The sequence below is a fragment of the Bufo gargarizans genome, chromosome 1, assembly GCF_014858855.1.
Source record: "Bufo gargarizans isolate SCDJY-AF-19 chromosome 1, ASM1485885v1, whole genome shotgun sequence".
Taxonomy (NCBI): domain Eukaryota; kingdom Metazoa; phylum Chordata; class Amphibia; order Anura; family Bufonidae; genus Bufo; species Bufo gargarizans.
Genome location: NC_058080.1, coordinates 455,320,597 through 455,339,732, shown reverse-complemented (window position 1 = coordinate 455,339,732; position 19,136 = coordinate 455,320,597). Strand labels below are relative to the sequence as shown.

General features: G+C 47.8%; 1 protein-coding gene across 1 annotated transcript in view; it reads left to right on the top strand.

The window, feature by feature from the left end:
- The first annotated feature begins 1,491 nt into the window (after positions 1-1,491).
- DOCK8 (dedicator of cytokinesis 8) overlaps positions 1,492-19,136 on the top strand; it is a 209,522-nt gene continuing 191,877 nt past the window's right edge. Inside the window, exon 1 of the mRNA XM_044272650.1 lies at positions 1,492-2,095. Coding sequence (XP_044128585.1) covers positions 2,043-2,095 — 53 coding nt within the window. The 5' untranslated portion in view covers positions 1,492-2,042. The remainder of the gene's footprint in view (positions 2,096-19,136) is intronic.

Below are 19,136 nucleotides of genomic sequence, written 5' to 3'. Positions count from 1 at the left end.
AGGTCGCTAAGCGTTTACTGAGACTAGGTCGCTAAGCGTTTACTGAGACTAGGTCGCTAAGTCTTTACTGAGACTAGGTCGCTAAGCCTTTACTGAGCCGAGGTCGCTAAGCGTTTACTGAGCCGAGGTCGCTAAGCGTTTACTGAGACGAGGTCGCTAAGCGTTTACTGAGACTAGGTCGCTAAGCGTTTACTGAGACTAGGTCGCTAAGCCTTTACTGAGACTAGGTCGCTAAGCCTTTACTGAGACTAGGTCGCTAAGCCTTTACTGAGACTAGGTCGCTAAGCCTTTACTGAGACTAGGTCGCTAATTGTTTACTGAGCCGAGGTCGCTAAGCGTTTACTGAGACTAGGTCGCTAAGCCTTTACTGAGACTAGGTCGCTAATTGTTTACTGAGACTAGGTCGCTAAGCCTTTACTGAGACTAGGTCGCTAATTGTTTACTGAGACTAGGTCGCTAAGCGTTTACTGAGACTAGGTCGCTAAGCGTTTACTGAGACTAGGTCGCTAAGCGTTTACTGAGACTAGGTCGCTAAGCGTTTACTGAGACTAGGTCGCTAAGCCTTTACTGAGACTAGGTCGCTAAGCGTTTACTGAGACTAGGTCGCTAAGCGTTTACTGAGACTAGGTCGCTAAGCGTTTACTGAGACTAGGTCGCTAAGCGTTTACTGAGACTAGGTCGCTAAGCCTTTACTGAGACTAGGTCGCTAATTGTTTACTGAGCCGAGGTCGCTAAGCGTTTACTGAGACTAGGTCGCTAAGCGTTTACTGAGACTAGGTCGCTAAGCGTTTACTGAGCCGAGGTCGCTAAGCGTTTACTGAGACTAGGTCGCTAAGCATGCAGAACCACAGTATGTTACTGTAATTGTGTAAAAAAAAAACACCAAGATTTAGCTGCAATGTGAAAATGGATCTCATGTAAAGTGCTGCTGGGATTGGTGGTCACTTCACTTAGAGCACATAGATGATCTAAAACTGTGGGGGGTTTATTTTTTACATAGATAGATAGATATATTAAATAGATAGATATTAGATGATAGATAATAGATAGATAAATATTAAATAGGTCGATATCAGATAGATATACAGATAGATTATACATGTGAGAGATAGCTAGATAGATAGGTAGATACGGTAGGTAGATAGGAGATAAATGATAGATAGATATTAAAAAGATAAATATGAGATAGACATTAGATAGATATGAAATAGATAGGAGATAGATAGATACGGGATAGATAGATACATAAATAGATAGATACTAGAAAGATAGATATTAGATAGAAAGAATATAGATATGAGATAGATATATAGATGTTAGATATTAGATAGATAGATACGAGATAGATAATAGAAAGATAGATAGATAGATGGATAGATAGGAGATAGATATTAAATAGATAGAAAGAATATAGATATGAGATAGATATATAGATGTTAGATAGATAGATAGATGATAGATATTAGATAGATATATGTTATAGATAGATAGATGATAGATATTAGATAGATATTAGATAGATGTTATAGATAGAAAGGAGATACTGCTCCTCACATACAGTATACGGACACAGCACATAAAGAATGTATCTTCCTAAATTGCTGTGAAAAGCAGAAGTCTCTGTAAACCACGTGATAAGCAGCCCGCTGTCGTTAACTCTTTCCTTGCAGATAGGTGTAGTGAGTGCAGCAGGGATTAGCCTCCTGTCACCTCCGGCCTCCCGTTTCTCCAGGACTTGGCCCGTGTGCAGAGCCCCTCTCCTGCGGCAGCTGGGTGTCCTGATAGCTGCCTCCATCCTCCTCCCTCAGCTCTGGTCAGGGTGGCAGCTGGGTGTCCTGATAGCTGCCTCCATCCTCCTCCCTCAGCTCTGGTCAGGGTGGCAGCTGGGTGTCCTGATAGCTGCCTCCATCCTCCTCCCCCAGCTCTGGTCAGGGTGGCAGCAGCGAAATACGGAAGTGTGTGGTGACAGCTCGCTGACAGTGCATGGGGCATGAGGAAACGCGGCGGGGCGCCAATTGTGCGACAGTCACAGGAGCCTGAGCATGGCGTCGCTTTCCAGCGCAGAAAGGAGGGCATTTGCTAACAAGCTCAACAGGTCAGTACATTGTAATGCTCTTTCCCTGCCATGTGCATGTCCTGCGGGAGAAGTTCAGGAGTATGAGTCAGCCTGTACATACATGTCTCTCTACATAGCCCCAGGCAGCTGTATGGAAGCTATGAGTCTTCTGTATTGACAGATAGCAGTGGTATTATATGATTTGCATTAGCAGAGCCAGGGGCGGACTGGGAACTTAAAGTGGCCATGGAAAAAATACTAAAAGTGGCCCTGTTTTGTAGTTGGCATCAAACTGATGGAAGGCAGGACCAGCAGTACCATACTATGGCACATTATACCACCCCAACAGAGCCAAATACCACCATCCAGCACAACATACTGCCAGCAGCACACAATACATCCCCCAAAACTTCCACTGGCCGGCTATGAGGAGGGCTCAGGTAGCCCCCTGGGCATCGGCCCACCGGGAAATTTCCCTGTAAGGTCCTCGGACAATCCGTCCCTGAGCAGAGCAAGCAGAACATTTCCTGTGCCAATGCCTTCAAAGATGTCTTCATTCTGGAGTTCCCTACTTGTTTCTCCCAGCTATAGGGTTGTCCCATTATGACCAGTTAGGGCACATGGAAGCGGTGACCACTGATGGGGAGCCCCCCTGAGCAGTGAGTCGCTCTTAGATTTGGTGGAACCAGTTTGTCATCTGGCTGTACTTGTGGTGGTGACCCTTGTATGATAACATCTAATCTGCCAGAACAACTAATGACAATCTGGCATGAAGGAGGGTTTCTCCAGGGCTGAATGCCCACCAATATAACACAGCCCAGATGTTCACCCATTCTGACCGCAATCTAATGTCAATCACTGGTGACATCATGAGTCAGGCCTCCAGAAATTCCACAACTACTGTGACCCCTGTGCCTCCAGATGGTAAGGCCACGGTCATACGTTTTGGAGTATGCATGGTAGAGATTCAAGGCTGGCACACCGATTTCTGCCACATGTGTGCAGGTGAATGGCATGAGGAACAGTCTCATTCAATGGAGATAATCCATGATAATCATCTTGGGGTTAAAGTACATTCATACGACCGTATGAATGAGTCTGCATCCGTTCCGCAATTTTTGCATAACGGGTGCGGACCCATTCATTTTAAGGGGGCCGCAAAACATGCGGACAGCACACCGTGTGCTGTCTGCATCCGTTCCATTACGCGGCCCGCAAAAAATATAGAGCTTGTCTGCAAACACGGACATGAATAGGCATTTCTTTAATGGGCTGCCCGTTCCGTTCTGCAAATTGCAGAACGCACATGGGCAATTTGCGGACAGTAAAACACGGCACGGTTGTGTGAATGCGTCCTTAACTCGTGGCATTTTCATTATGATTTTTTCCCCTGTGGCACACGCACAAATTAACGTACCCCAGGCATTTGCACTTGATAGGAGAAGTTAACAGATTTGATGAGGATTTAGGCACAGAATCTGTGCCATGAACATGTGAACAAGCCATATGAGAGGAGGACAACTCTATAGGCCCATGCAAATTACCTTATCCGCTTTGCGGTTCGCAAATCGCAGAGCCACAAAATACGGATGCGGTCCACATTTTATTTGTGGACCCATTATTTTCAATGGGTCCATGGTCCGCATTTTGCAGGTGTAGTCTATCTTTTTGCAGAACGGACATACGGATGGGTAAAGCACACAAATCATCCGCGTGCATTCTGCATTCCTATGCCCATTCTGCAGAAAGATAGAACATGTCTTATACTTGTCCACAAAAGGCAGACCACTTACCCATTGAAGTCAATGGATCTGCAAAACTGCAGATGCAACACGGACCGCAAAACAGATACGGTCGCGTGCATGGAGCGTAGGAGTGGTGTCACACACAGCTTTTTGTGGCAGTTTTTTTAGCCAAAGTAGAAGCAGTTGGAAGGGAATAAGAAATATAAAGGAAGGACTTCTCCTTTCTTCAGGATCCGTAACTTTTGCTAAAAAATAGAAATCACTGGGCCCCATATCAAGAATCTGAAGTGGGCCCCTAACCCCGCCTACTACCCACCCCTGGCCCATCCCACCTTCTGTCCTGGCTCCTCCCCTGCCATACCCCCATTGCCAATAAAGAAATGTATACATTAATGCCTGTAGGAGCAAAACCCGTAAAACGGTGGAGAAATAGTGTATTTTTTTCAAATTCCAACCCATTTGGATTCCCCCCCCCCCCTTCCCACTACATTGTTTGCCATATTAAAGTACAAGATAAGCCCTCATACATCTATGTGAACGGAAAAATAAAAAAGTTATGGCTCGAGGAAAATAGCGAAGAAAAAAGAAAATGCAAAAATGTTAAAGGGGCTATGTAATTCTAACCCCTATTATCCCCAGGCACCGCATACAGATACAACTTATGCCCAGTGGGGGGGTGCAGCCAATAGCAGGCCATGTCAGAAATGAGCCTCACTAGCGTCACCCGTAATGCTAGGGAGGCTGGTTCCCATCGTGGCCTGCTATTCACTCCCCCCCCTCCCCCCCTAGGTTTTCATCTGCGTGACAGGATGGAGGCAGTAGTGGCTGTGCGGGCATCAGGAGCAACGCGGGTGCCGGGGAATGAGGTAAGTAAGGTGCCCAGGCATTTTGGGGGGCATTATAGTGTGCACATAGCCACCAATCATATCCCCCCCCCCCCCCTGCAAGGTGACCGATGTGCTGGAGGGGGGTGTGTGTAGGCTCATAGAGGACTCTGGAGTACAGAGTGCTTCCCCCCCGGGGGATAGGAACAAAGCACACTGTCCTCCTGAGTCCTTTATAAGCCCCCCAAAACCCTACTGCTTGCTGCTGCCCTCCCCCCACCAAGTTTCTGAACTTTTTATTAAATCTCCTGCTGTCCTCTTACTGTGGCACACTGTTCAGACCGGTCCGGAGCAATCCTTCAGTCTGGGAGGGGGGGCTGTAGTGCACTCACTGGCTGATGAATACTATCTTGAGGAAGATGGCGGGGCAGCACGTGAGCAGAGAGGATACGCCGGGTGCGCTCCTCTGTATGTGCTTTGAGCCTGCTCCTGCTGCAGTGCCGAGGGAGCTGGAGGAAGAACAGGAAGTGGTCTGGCCTCTATTAACTATGAATAACTGTCTCTGCAGAGTAGACGTAGGGGGCGGGGCTTTCCATGCGCTCCGGGCCCCCCTGTGCCGTGGGCCCCATAACTACGGTGTGGTCTGCCTATATTGGCAGTACGCCACTGTGTGTCTGTCATATATGCACTTTAAGGGCACCTTCATGTGGCGGTATATGCCACTATGAGAATTTTGGCAGGTAGTTTATAGCCACAACTGCACCTAGATGGGAGATGTCCTTTTTTGGCGTCAGGGTCCAGACAGAAACTGCTTTAGGCCAGGACATGTGTCTGCTCGCAGATTTATCCATTCATTGGAGCTAAGCCACGAGCGGTTCCACGGCGTCAGGGTGAACATACCTGAATGGTTGTCATTAGTGCGTTGTCACCACGTGAGAGACCTAGAGAACTTGGAAATGACTGTAAGAATATTCATAACTCTCAACCCTAGGATATTGCTTGTAGTGACAGTAGGGTCATCGTCCTTTAGACAGTATGTCACTGCAAACAAGTCCAACCCTGATGACATGTTTAGGGTTTTTGCACTTTCTGCTTTGCTCAGTTACGACACGCAGCTTAAAAAGTTTGTACCATTTTGGTGCATTTCTCAATTTTCCTGTGGAGTAATGCATTGCGGTCAACAAAGGAACTGATGAAAATTGTGCAAGGTCTTATATGTTGTAACACCCACACTTCCAGCCACATTTCCTGCCATTATTTTTCAGATATTATGACACATCTAAGTATTTTCATTTATTTTTCTTGACCTGATCATCCCAATAATTCTACCTAAAAGGTGTTCTTTGGGAATGAAGAAAATGAAAATACTTAAATATTACTTTAGTATAAATATATTCTCAAATACCTTTCATTAGTTATAATGGCTCATCAGGGGAAATAAAATGTCCGCCACCCTATTTTTTTTTTTTTATCAAATCATTTTTATTGAAAATTTTTAAGAAAGCAATATCAGGGTTCACAATCACATTATGCCATTACCACCATCCAAATACGATTCTATCATAGAACTCACAACTGGCAAAAATGACTACAATCTTGAGTACTTGAAATGGCATATAAGATACACCCCCCATAATCTACTAAGAACACTGATCGTGATGATGTTCCCTAGACTAACATGTTAACACCCCCCCCCTTCCCCCCCCAAATGAAAGGAGTAAGAAACCTTCTATCCTAGTTTATAGCATTAGATGAGTGTGAGACATCCATTCGTTCCACAACTTGTCAAACTTCTGAGGACAGCCACGCTTAACAAACACACTCTTCTCCAATATCAACATGTCGTTCACCTTCCTTTCAAACTCTTCAATCTCTGGCGGACTCCCCTGGATCCATCTCTGCGCCACCAGTTTCCTGGCTACATATAACAGTCTACCCACCGCCACCTTAACCAACTCACTTCCTCCAATCTCTGCCACATATCCCAGCACACACACCTTAGGATCTTTTTGCAAACTCAGCCCCAGCTTACGGTTAATCTTATTCAGCACCTCATCCCAATATCTACTTATGACAGAGCACGACCACATCATATGCACCAGATCCGCTCCTTCCTTCATACATTTCGGACACCTATCATCAGTCCTGACCCCGATTTTTCGTAAAAATACTGGTGTTTTATAAACTCTGTGGATGATAAAGAGTTGTGATAATTTCGCCTGCTCACTTAGAGACACACTGGGAACTGCATCTAATATAGCATCCCACTGATCCTTCGAAACTGCACCCAAATCACCCTCCCACTTCAACATCCGCGACCGAGGGAAACCATCCAGAAACTTATCCAGTAATAACGTATACACCTGTGAAATCAGTCCTCTCCTCCCACCTTTTGAAAGAATAAGCTTCTGCACCACATCCGTTTTAGCTATACGACACCCTTTCCTTACCATGACATCATAAGCGTGCCTCAATTGCAAATACTGGTAAAACCATCTCTTTGGAACATTAAACTCTTGCTGCATTTCCTGAAAGGATTTGAATACCGTGCCTTCAAGTAATTGACCTATCCTCATCACCTCCCGAGACTCCCAGTTCCTAAGTCCCGACAGTGACGTGAACTCTGGCAATAGATTGTTATCCCATATTGGGGAAAGCTCACCAACACCTCCCACACCTCTAAGTTGCTTCACCGTCGCCCAAACTTTCTTCATAAGATCAATAATTAGGACCCTATCTCTCCCCCCATGCATTCCCGCCCCCTCTAATATACACATAAGGTCCCGACTACCCACCCAATGTTGCAATATCTTCCCCGTCACCCGCCACCCTATTAGTACACACACAATCTGTCCTCATCACACAGCAGGACAAGTTACTTCACAACACTGAGCTAAAGAGCTGCCTCAACCTCCTCTCTGCTCTACTTGTTAGTTGACGAAGAGACATGAGGTACAGAGAGGACGGACAGGACAGATTGTGGTAATGTGGGGCTGTGGTAATGGAGACTGCATATATGTGCTGCTGCTCATCAGCCACATCCCCACCTCCTCTCTGTACTTCATGTCTCCTCATGAACTCCATTCCTACACGGATTCAGCTGAAGATCTTATCGACTGTATTCAGGATCATAATCCCTTACAAGTAGGAGAGGAGGATGAGGCAGCTCTTTAGCTCAGTGTTGTGAAGTAACTTGTCCTGCTCTGTGATTAGGACAGGTTTTGTGTGTACTAATAGGACAGTGGCTATTTTATTTCACCTAACGCTTGCTCCCTAGACAAAACGAGTCATTATCCCTCATGAAAGGTATTTGGGAATATATTTATAATAAAGTAATATTTAACAGGGTTTTCCCATCTCAGACAATGGGGGCATATCGCCACCACTGGGACCCGAACCTACAATGAGAACGGAGCAGGGAAATGAACGGAGGGCACACTGCGCATGCACAGCCGCCCTCCATTCATTTCTATGGGGCCGCCGAAAATAGCCGAGCGCTGACTCGGCTATTGCCATCTGCCCTCTATAAATGAATGGGAGCAGGGGCCACATGTGCGCGGTGGGCTCCAATTCACTTCTATGGGAGCAGCGCTTGGTGGTGGATGGACCTCGGGAAATCCGGGGTCCTCCAGCCACAGCTCTTCCCGCTTCATTCTCGTTGTAGGTGCGGGTCCCAGCGGTGGAACCTGCACCTATCAGACAATGGGGGCATATCCTAGCGATATGCCCCCATTGTCTGAGATGGGAATACCCCTTTAAGTATTTTCAGTCATTTTATTTCCTTAATTTTCCGAGAACCGCTTTAAAGGGATTTTCCAAGACTTAAAGGGGTTCTGCACTTTGTTTTAACTGATGATCTATCCTCTGGATAGATCATCAGCTTCTGATCGGCGGGGGTCCAACACCCGGGATCTCCGCCGATTAGCTGTTTACCGCCGGCCCACTGACGTCACGACTAGTATCAGCTAGCGTGGGCGGGGCTAAGCTCCATTCAAGTGAACAGAGCTTAGCCACACCCAAGCTAGCTGATACTAGTCGTGACGTCACTGGGCCGGCGGTGTCATGGTCTTACCTTCTTGCTGTTCTCCTTCGTTTGACATGTGCTGGCGGCCATCTTGGTTTCTGGGTTTCTTGTAGCCTCCCACCCGGCGGCTTCTCCTTCCCACTGGGAGGAGCTGGATGCCTAGCTCATATATATAGGAGGTCTGTGGCTTCAGTTCCTTGCTTGGTCCTCCTGTGTTCACATGCTTCTAAGACTGCTGCTGCTTCTGGTTCCTGATCCTGGCTTCGTCTGACTACCCTGCTGGTTCCTGATCCAGGCTTCGTCTGACTACCCTGTTGGTTCCTGATCCAGGCTTCGTCTGATTACCCTCCTGGTTCCTGACCTCTGGCTTCGCAAGACCCTGCTTCGGTTTAGCCATCCGTTTGGACTTTTGCCTTACAGCTTGATTTTCAATAAAGCCTTCTTATTTCCACGTATCTCTTGTTGTACGTCTGGTTCATGGTTCCTTGACATTAGGACCAAGCCATGAATTCTGACGGTACAGGGACATCCTCGCTACCTACGCTGGTTGCCAGACTTGATCAGCAGGATCACCTGTTGGGTCGGTTCGCTGTGGCGTTGCAAACCCTGCTTGAACGCACGGCTCATTTAGCTTCCGTTGCCGATGGGTCGGTTGTCGCTCCTGGGCCCGCTCCTACTGCCGCTCCGGTTGTTGCGCCAGAGTCTACCCCGACACCTGTTGCTGCGCCTGCGGTGTTTCGGGGTATGACCGGTTCTGCCCCCCTTCCACAGCGCTTTGGGGGAGAGCCAACTCAGTGCCGAGGTTTCCTTAACCAGGTGGGCATTTATTTCGAGTTGCTGCCACATGCCTTTCCTACTGAGAGATCAAAGGTGGGCTTCTTGATCTCGCTGCTCTCGGACAAGGCCTTGGCCTGGGCCAGCCCTTTATGGGAAAACAACAATCCGGTGGTTGCCGAGTTTTCCGGTTTTGTTGCTTCTCTTCGGAAGGTATTCGATGTGCCGGCTCGTGCTGCCTCTGCTGCGAAGCTCCTTATGTCCATCAGACAGGGTTCACGATCCGTAGCTGAATACGCCATTGAGTTTCGTACCCTGGCAGCAGAGGTGGGCTGGAATAATGAGGCTCTGGTCGCTGCTTTCTCTCATGGTCTCTTGGATGCCTTGAAGGATGAGGTTGCAGCTAAGGACCTACCAGTGGAGCTCGAATCTCTTATTTCTTTCCTGATTTTGATTGACACCAGACTCAGGGAGAGACCTTCCTTTAAGGAGAGCCTGCGGAGGTCTTCTAACAGATTGGCGCCTACGTTTGCTGTCCCACCCGTGCCTCCCTCTCCTCCCACGCCTCCTGGGGATGACTTGTCTGGGGGTGAACCCATGCAGCTGGGGTTTGCTCGCCTGTCCGAGGGGGAGAGGGCACTACGGAGACGCGAGGGCCGATGCATGTACTGTGGTCTCGGTGGGCATTTTCGGTTGGCATGCCCGAACCGTCCGGGAAACGCTCGCACCTGAGATCCTGTCGGGGGCAGATCTTGGGTGGAGTCTCCTCGTCCCCGGTTTCCCGTGTTGACAAACCACTGATTACTGTTGTCCTCTCCTGGGTCGGGGGCTCGGTGACGACTCAGGCGTTGGTGGACTCTGGTGCTGGTGGTTTGTTCATTGATAGTGTGTTCGCTGCCGCCAATTCCATTCCTCTGCAGCCTCGAGGTTCCCCACTGGCTCTTGAGGCGATAGACGGCAGACCCCTTCTGCCGCCACACGTGACTCATGAGACCCTTCCAGTGGGGATGGCCATTGGTGCCGTTCACAGAGAGTCGGTCTGTCTCCAGGTTATTTCGTCTCCACACTACTCGGTGGTCTTGGGGTACCCCTGGCTCCAGAAGCATAATCCGACTTTCGATTGGAGGTCGGCCGAGATCCTCTCGTGGTCACCGCAGTGTGGGGCTAGTTGCATCCATGGGTCTGTCAAGTTGCTGTGTACTTCCTCGGACTCTCTGTTGCCTCCTGAATACGAGGAGTACCGGGATGTATTCGATAAGGTGCGTGCGGTTGCCCTACCTCCGCACCGCCCATACGATTGTGCCATAGAGTTACAATCTGGTGCCGTTCCTCCTCGTGGCAAAGTCTATCCACTGTCGGTAGCGGAGAATGAGGCCATGGAGGAGTACGTGAGGGAGGCGCTTTCACGCGGACACATTCGCAAATCCTCGTCCCCGGCAGGGGCTGGATTTTTCTTTGTGAAAAAGAAGGGCGGTGAGTTGAGGCCTTGCATCGATTACAGGGGTCTCAATCGCATCACGATCAAGAACGCTTACCCGATACCCTTGATTTCCGAGCTGTTCGATCGCCTCAAAGGGGCCACGGTCTTTACCAAACTCGACCTGAGGGCGGCATATAACCTGGTAAGGATCAAGGCGGGCGATGAGTGGAAGACCGCGTTTAACACCAGGACCGGTCATTATGAATCCTTGGTTATGCCCTTTGGGTTGTGCAATGCGCCCGCAGTCTTCCAGGAATTCATCAACGATGTTTTCCGTGACCTGTTGCAGCAGTGTGTGGTGGTCTATTTGGATGACATCTTGGTATATTCTGAATCCATGGAGGCCCACATTCTGGATGTCAGACGAGTGTTGCAACGGTTACGAGAGAACAAGCTGTTCGGTAAGCTTGAGAAATGCGAATTTCACCGATCCCAGGTAACCTTCTTAGGTTACATCATTTCCGCTGAGGGGTTCTCCATGGATCCTGAGAAGGTTTCGGCTGTCTTACAGTGGCCCCAGCCCAGTGGTCTTCGTGCCCTGCAGCGCTTTTTGGGCTTCGCCAATTATTATCGGAAGTTCATCAGGGACTTTTCCATGCTAGCCAAGCCTCTCACGGATCTGACCAGGAAGGGCAGTAATCCCCAGGTCTGGCCGCTCGAGGCCATCCGAGCTTTTGAGGCTCTAAAGTCCGCCTTTGTGTCGGCTCCGATTCTGTCGCATCCCAACCCTGGGTTGCCTTTTGTCCTTGAGGTGGACGCGTCTGAGACGGGAGTAGGCGCCCTTCTGTCTCAGCGTAGAACACCAGAGGGTCCTCTGCTTCCTTGTGGGTTTTACTCCCGGAAACTGTCTTCCGCGGAGTGCAACTATCAGATTGGTGACAGGGAGTTATTGGCCATCGTGCAGGCCCTTAAAGAATGGAGGCACTTGCTCGAGGGCTCGGTGGTTCCGGTTCTCATCCTGACGGACCACAAGAATCTGACCTACCTCTCTGAGGCCAAGAGATTGACACCACGTCAGGCCAGATGGGCTCTGTTCTTGTCACGTTTTAATTACGTGGTCTCCTACCTACCCGGTTCCAAGAACATCAGAGCGGATGCCTTATCACGGCAGTACTCCGAGCTGTCCGGGGAGGAGTCGATTCCGACTTCGGTCATACCTCCGAATCAGATCCTGGCCGCCATTCGCACCAGCCTGACCTCTCCCCTGGGTGAGCAGATTTTGGCGGCTCAATCTGGTGCTCCCTCTGGGAGACCCAACGGCAGATGTTTTGTGCCTGAGGAGTTGCGCACTCGGTTGTTGCGTACCTACCATAACTCCAAGGCCGCGGGGCATCCTGGAAAGAATCAGCTGTCCTGGGCTGTTTCACGTCTGTTCTGGTGGCCTTCTCTACGTTCCGACATCGCCGCATATGTAGCGGCATGCTCCGTTTGTGCCCAGAGTAAGTCCCCTCGGCACCGTCCGTTGGGCCTTTTGCAACCCATAGCCACCGGGGAGCGTCCATGGTCACACCTGGGGATGGATTTCATTGTGGACCTCCCTGCATCCCGAGGCCATACGGTCATTCTCATGATTGTGGATCGGTTTTCCAAAATGTGCCACTGTGTTCCTCTCAAGAAGTTACCCTCTGCACAAGAGTTGGCCACGATTTTTGCCAGGGAGGTCTTCCGGTTGCACGGTTTGCCCAAGGAGATTGTGTCGGATCGGGGGAGTCAGTTTGTGTCCAGGTTCTGGCGCTCCTTTTGCTCCCAGTTGGGGATTCATCTCTCTTTCTCCTCGGCCTACCACCCTCAGTCCAATGGGGCCGCAGAACGATCCAATCAGGCCTTGGAGCAATTCCTTCGTTGCTATGTCTCCGATCACCAAGACAATTGGGTTGACCTCCTGCCTTGGGCTGAGTTTGCCAGGAACACGGCGGTGAACTCTTCCTCTGGGACGTCTCCCTTCATGGCCAATTATGGGTTCCAACCTGCCGTGTTACCGGAGGTATTCTCTCCCCAGGATATTCCGGCTGTGGAGGATCACCTTTCCGTCCTACGTGCTTCTTGGGTACAGATCCAGAGGTCCCTTGAGGTCTCTGCGCAGCGCCAGAGACTCCAGGCTGATCGCAGACGAGCGCCCGCTCCTTCCTACCAGGTCGGAGACCGCGTATGGTTGTCCACCCGCAACCTCAACCTTCGAGTGCCCACTCCCAAGCTGGCTCCTCGCTTTGTTGGTCCCTTCCGAGTGCTTTGCAGGGTAAACCCGGTAGCCTATGCCCTTGCGCTTCCTCCTGGCATGCGGATCTCCAACGTGTTTCATGTCTCCCTGTTGAAGCCACTGGTGTGTAATCGTTTCACTTCCTCGGTTCCTCGGCCTCGTCCGGTCCAAGTGGGCAATCGTGAGGAGTATGAGGTGAGCAATATCCTGGACTCACGCATGGTCCGCGGTCGGGTGCAGTTTTTGGTCCATTGGCGTGGTTATGGTCCAGAGGAGCGTTCCTGGGTTCCTTCCGCAGATGTCCATGCTCCTGCCTTGCTCCGAGCCTTCCACGCACGCTTCCCTCAGAAACCGTTCTTTACTCCGCGGAGGAGGGGCCCTTGAGGGGGAGGTACTGTCATGGTCTTACCTTCTTGCTGTTCTCCTTCGTTTGACATGTGCTGGCGGCCATCTTGGTTTCTGGGTTTCTTGTAGCCTCCCACCCGGCGGCTTCTCCTTCCCACTGGGAGGAGCTGGATGCCTAGGAGGTCTGTGGCTTCAGTTCCTTGCTTGGTCCTCCTGTGTTCACATGCTTCTAAGACTGCTGCTGCTTCTGGTTCCTGATCCTGGCTTCGTCTGACTACCCTGCTGGTTCCTGATCCAGGCTTCGTCTGACTACCCTGCTGGTTCCTGATCCAGGCTTCGTCTGATTACCCTCCTGGTTCCTGACCTCTGGCTTCGCAAGACCCTGCTTCGGTTTAGCCATCCGTTTGGACTTTTGCCTTACAGCTTGATTTTCAATAAAGCCTTCTTATTTCCACGTATCTCTTGTTGTACGTCTGGTTCATGGTTCCTTGACAGGCGGTAAACAATGAGAAGGCCGCAGCGATACTGGAGCGCCGCTGCCTTCTCAAACAGCTGATCAGCGGGGGTCCCGGGTGTTGGACCCCCGCCGATCAGAAGCTGATGATCTATCCAGAGGATAGATCATCAGTTAAAACAAAGTGCAGAACCCCTTTAAATACTATCTGCTCGGTAGGTGTCCGACACCTGGGACCCCTTCCTAACAGCTGTTTGAGAAGGCACCGGCACTCATTCACTTCTGTGGGGTTGAGCTGCTCCTAGGCCATGTGACCGATGAACGTCTCTTCACTGGCCTAGAAAAAGCTGCGAGCACCACTGCCTTCTCAAACAGCTGATTGCAGGGGTCCGATCAGATACTGATGACCTATCCAGAGGATAGGTTGTCGGTATTTAACTCCCCGAAAACCCCTTTAATAAAGGGGTTGTCCAGGATTTTGATATAGATGACTTATCCTGATGGCAAGCCATCAATATCAGATCTGTGGGGGTCCAACTTCTTGCACCCCCACCAATCAGCTGTTACCTTGTAGCCCCGGTCACGCTGTAGCTACATAGTGCGGTCCTTTGTTTAGTGGACAGATCTGGTAACTGCAGCACTGCTCGCATTCACTTTAGTGGGAGCAGCGCTGCAGTTATCACAATGGACAGAGCTGTGTAGTTCCAGGGCCAGAGAGACCCTGAAACAGCTGATCAGTGGGGGTGGAGGGTGCTGGACTCCCAGTGATCTGATATTGATGGCTTATCCTGAGGATAGGCCATCTATATAAAAATCCTGGAAATCCCTTTAAGAGGAAGTTCACACAGGACAGAATTGCTGTGAATTTTACCTTCAGATTTGAGTGGATCACTGTACCGTGCAAATGGATGAGATTTTACAGTTCAGTTTTCCGGCATGGAAATTTACATGCAGTGTGGATTTAAAATGAACAGCATGCTGGTGCAGATTTTGAGTGTGGTTTCACACTTAGGATTTCGGTCGTGTTTTTCTTAACTTTTTTTTTATGTAACATTTTTGCACCTGCGGTTTTTAGTCTGCTTTTTTGGAAGTCATATTTTTTGGGCAGGGTTTGAACCAAAGCTAGAAGTAGATTCAAAGGGAAGGGAAAATATAAATTAAGGACTTATACTTTCTGCTGACCTACTTCTGTCTTTGGCTCAAAAAAACTGCAGTGGTTTTAAAAAAAACATACTGTATGTGAAACCACCCTAAGACCCCTTTCACACACATTTGCTGTGATATTTTTTAACCTGAACCACAGTGTTCAGACATAAATGATAGTAAATGTGTCACCCCTTCCACTTAAAAAAAAAAAAAAAAAGTGCCCAGAGTAGTAGAAAACCTCAAAGGTCACCCATAAATTTTTGGTGCAAAATGGCATTTCAGCCAAATGTTGCGACAAGGGATGAACGAATTGACTTTGGATGCTTCATCCAAAGTTGATTCGCATAAAACTTTGTTGTAATACTGTATGGACTCATTGGAGCCAATACATTCTAATACTGTATGGAGGTCCCGTTCTGTACAGTATTACAACAAAGTTTTATGCGAATCGACTTCAGATGAAGCATCCGAAGTCGATTTACTCATCCCTAGTTGCGACTTATTTAAGTAAAAATTAAATAAAAACGGGCGTCAAGCTGTGGTAAATTACCCCCAGAGTGTAAGCTAAGCGCCTCTAATATTAGCAGGGTGCAGACATGCATGAGAATGGAAGACAAATCAAAAGAAAAGCCGAGGAACTCATATATACACGGCTGAAACATGCAGGAACTGTGATCTTTATTTCATATACACAAGGATTGGACATGCTATTCCCAAAAATATAACATATCCCGGACCCATGATAAGGTCAAGAGACTCCGGACCATGATGCCGCCGGAGGCTCCGCAGCTCTGTCTCTTATTATAGCAAGAAGGAGGGTTCACTCAAGACAACAGAAACCACAGCACAAACACTGAAGGACCCCACTATAAGTGAATGGCATCCGCTGGGTACTGTTGGTATCCGTCCTATGCCCAGTATACAAGAATTTACCACTTCCGGGGTTAGGCAGGCAGGACAAGCTGTAATACAGGGTCACGTTGTCAGGTTAGCCTATAAACCTACCAAATAACTGCAATAAAGCCGCATTCAGAATAAGTGAAAGTGTAACCACCAACTGTGCAGACATTGGAGCACTGCTGATCGGTCTGAAGATATATGGGTCAGTTATCACACAATGCTACCTGCCATTATATATTACACAGTGATATCTATAGGACAGTGCTGATAATTAGAGGTGAAGCACCTTTTTTGTCAAGTCGAATGCCGACTTTTATGGCGGAAACAGCCAGATCCCCGTCGGATCCCATTGAAGTCAAAGCTATGCTGGATTCAGTAAATTCTAACAGGCTGTTCCTCTGCCAGAACAGCCTGATGTATTTTTCAAAATGCTGATGTGAACAAGGCTTTATCTGTCCGAATAATTTCCACTACATTAAACTACAAGTATTGACTCCCATAGTGAGAAGATTTGAATTAGTGGTGGTGGACACGCTGACTATCAGCCTAAATACGCAGGGGATGTGTAAACAAATAGCACCCCCTTCCTTGCCAGATTCTTGTGGTGTTTGTACTCAATATGATATGTATTTTGATGCAGATCAGTAAAAGTGATACTCTAAGGAAATACTACAATCACCATCTGGAGCCACAGCCAGCAAACTCAGAAACAGCTACCAGTTCTTCCTAACCAATCCAGCTGATAGAACGCTAAGGCTAGGTTCTTCACCAGAGCCTGCCCCAAGGCCGAATGGACTCGGCTGCTAGGGACCCAGCATACACGGGGATGTGGAGTCGGTAAATCAAAGTTCTGACTCTGACTCCTGTATTTTACCACGCGCCGACTGACTCCAATTTTACTGTAGTAAAATGGTAACATCAGGCTTTTTCTCATTATCATGTAAGTAATCATATAGAACATATATAGAATTTAAAACATATTTCTTGGAATGCAATTTTATTTCTCCTCTATGGAAAGAATCATACTTACCTGCTACCCGTAGCTCTGGTCCTGCGTACTAGCTACATCTTCTGGTCCACGGCTTGTTTACTTCCTCCCAGGCATGGGAAATAACTGGCTGCAGTGGTAACATGTCCACAAGAAACACATGACTGCTGCAGTGAAGCAGGGGACAATTCCAGTGCTGGGAAGGAAGGAAACAAGCCCCAGATCGGAAGATGGACACAAGGGAGCCAGCATGCAGGACTGGAGCGGCTGGGAGTAGATTAGTATAATTATTTTCATAGCGGAGGCAGGCTGCCAAAATGTTACTTTTTCCTGAACAACCCCTTTAATACCGTCTTCCTGTTCTGTCTAGCAATTCTGAGTTGACTGCAGGCATGCATCTAGTGAACTTCCTTCTCTGGTCTTCATTACTGAGCATGTGCAGTACAGTTTCAGGCATTGTAAGTAAGGACCTTGTAGCAGCATGAAGATACCTAGTATAAGGGAATAAGGGACATGTGAGAACACAGAGAGGTGAGAACTGATTTTCTATCACCACTAGAACACCCTGATTATCATTGCTTATAGTATAAGGGCAGGCGAGAACACAGGAGAGATGAGAACTGATTATCACCACTAGAACACCCTGCTTATCACTGTTTATAGTAGAGGTGAGGACAGGAGAGGTGAGAACTGATTATCTATCACCACTAGAACACCCTTCTTATCACTGTTTATAGTATAAGAACAGGAGAGATGACAACTGATTATACCTACTAGAACACCCTGCTTATCACTGTTTATAGTATAAGGACAGGAAAGAACACAGGAGAGATTAGAACTGATTATCTATCACCACTAGAACACCCTGATTATCATTGTTTACAGTATAAGGACAGGAGAGATGAGAACTGATTATGTATCACCAGGACAGGAGAGATGAGAAGTGATTATCTATCATTGCCAGAACACCTTGCTTATCACTTTTTATAGTATAAGGACAGGAGACGTTAGAACTGATTTTCTGTCACCACTAGAACACCCTGCTTATTACTGTTTTTGATAAATAGGGAGCTTAAATTGACAGAATATAAAATATATTTTCGATTAACGTTTCTATACTTTTCTAAATTTCTATGAAAGTTTTTTTTATTAACTACACAGTATTAATAGCATATATTTTTAAGGCTAAAATCAGTTGGTACATTTCCAAAAGTAGCTCCGACTCTGAAATTACATCCATGGAGTAAGGTAGGATAAAACTGGTACAAGCTCGCTAGAAGCAGACCTACCAGAATGACTGGATGAAAAGAGTAGTGGACAAGTAGGGTCAGAACCAGGAGAGATACATTAGACCCAAACAGCAGACAAGGGGCTAATCCAGAAACTAGCCATGGTTAAAATACCAGGAAAATCAGTAGAAGCCAATTCAACAGATGAGGAGTTAATCCAGAAAACAAGCGGCGTTTGGTACTCAGAGGGATAACGAGCAGGTCTAGAGTTCAGGTACAAAGCACAGAGGTACAGAGGCAGGACGCATGAATGTACCAGCGGCTGGCTATGACTGAGTAGCAATCCCCTGCCTAGCTCTGGGAATGGATGCTGAGCCAGGAACCTGATTGGCTCGGCTTTCAGCCTCACTGATAGGTCGACCAGCTGGGGCTTGACTCATCAGCAACCCTCCCAGCCATGCACAGAATTTTGGTTGGGCAAGTACCTGGCAGATACTTTTAATTCAGTATACCCTGTCGTGTCCCCTTAGATTACAAATTATTGGTCATATCACTGATCTGGCACTGTGTCATGGCATCCATTATGAATGGAAGTCACAAGCAGATGTGAACCTAGCCTTACCTTAAGAAGTAATATTAAAATAGTTAGCATGTAGGATATTCTTTCTTGCCCTTTCAATCTTTATGTGCCAAACACCTGCCTGCTAATCTTGGTATTTGATCAGCGTTTCACAGCCTTTTTGCAGTATATACCCCTGTGATATGTTTACCAAACCATTTGCACTGTATACACCTCAATGTAAATATATTCAAAGTGCCATTCAAACAAAGCATATAAGGGAGAAGGGCCTTTTCCATCACTGATTTACAATTTACAAATGGATCAACTGTAGTTTTGGTTCTAAAATAAAAATAAATACTGCCATATTTGACAGTTGAGATTACCTATTAGAAGTATCATTAAAGGGGTATTC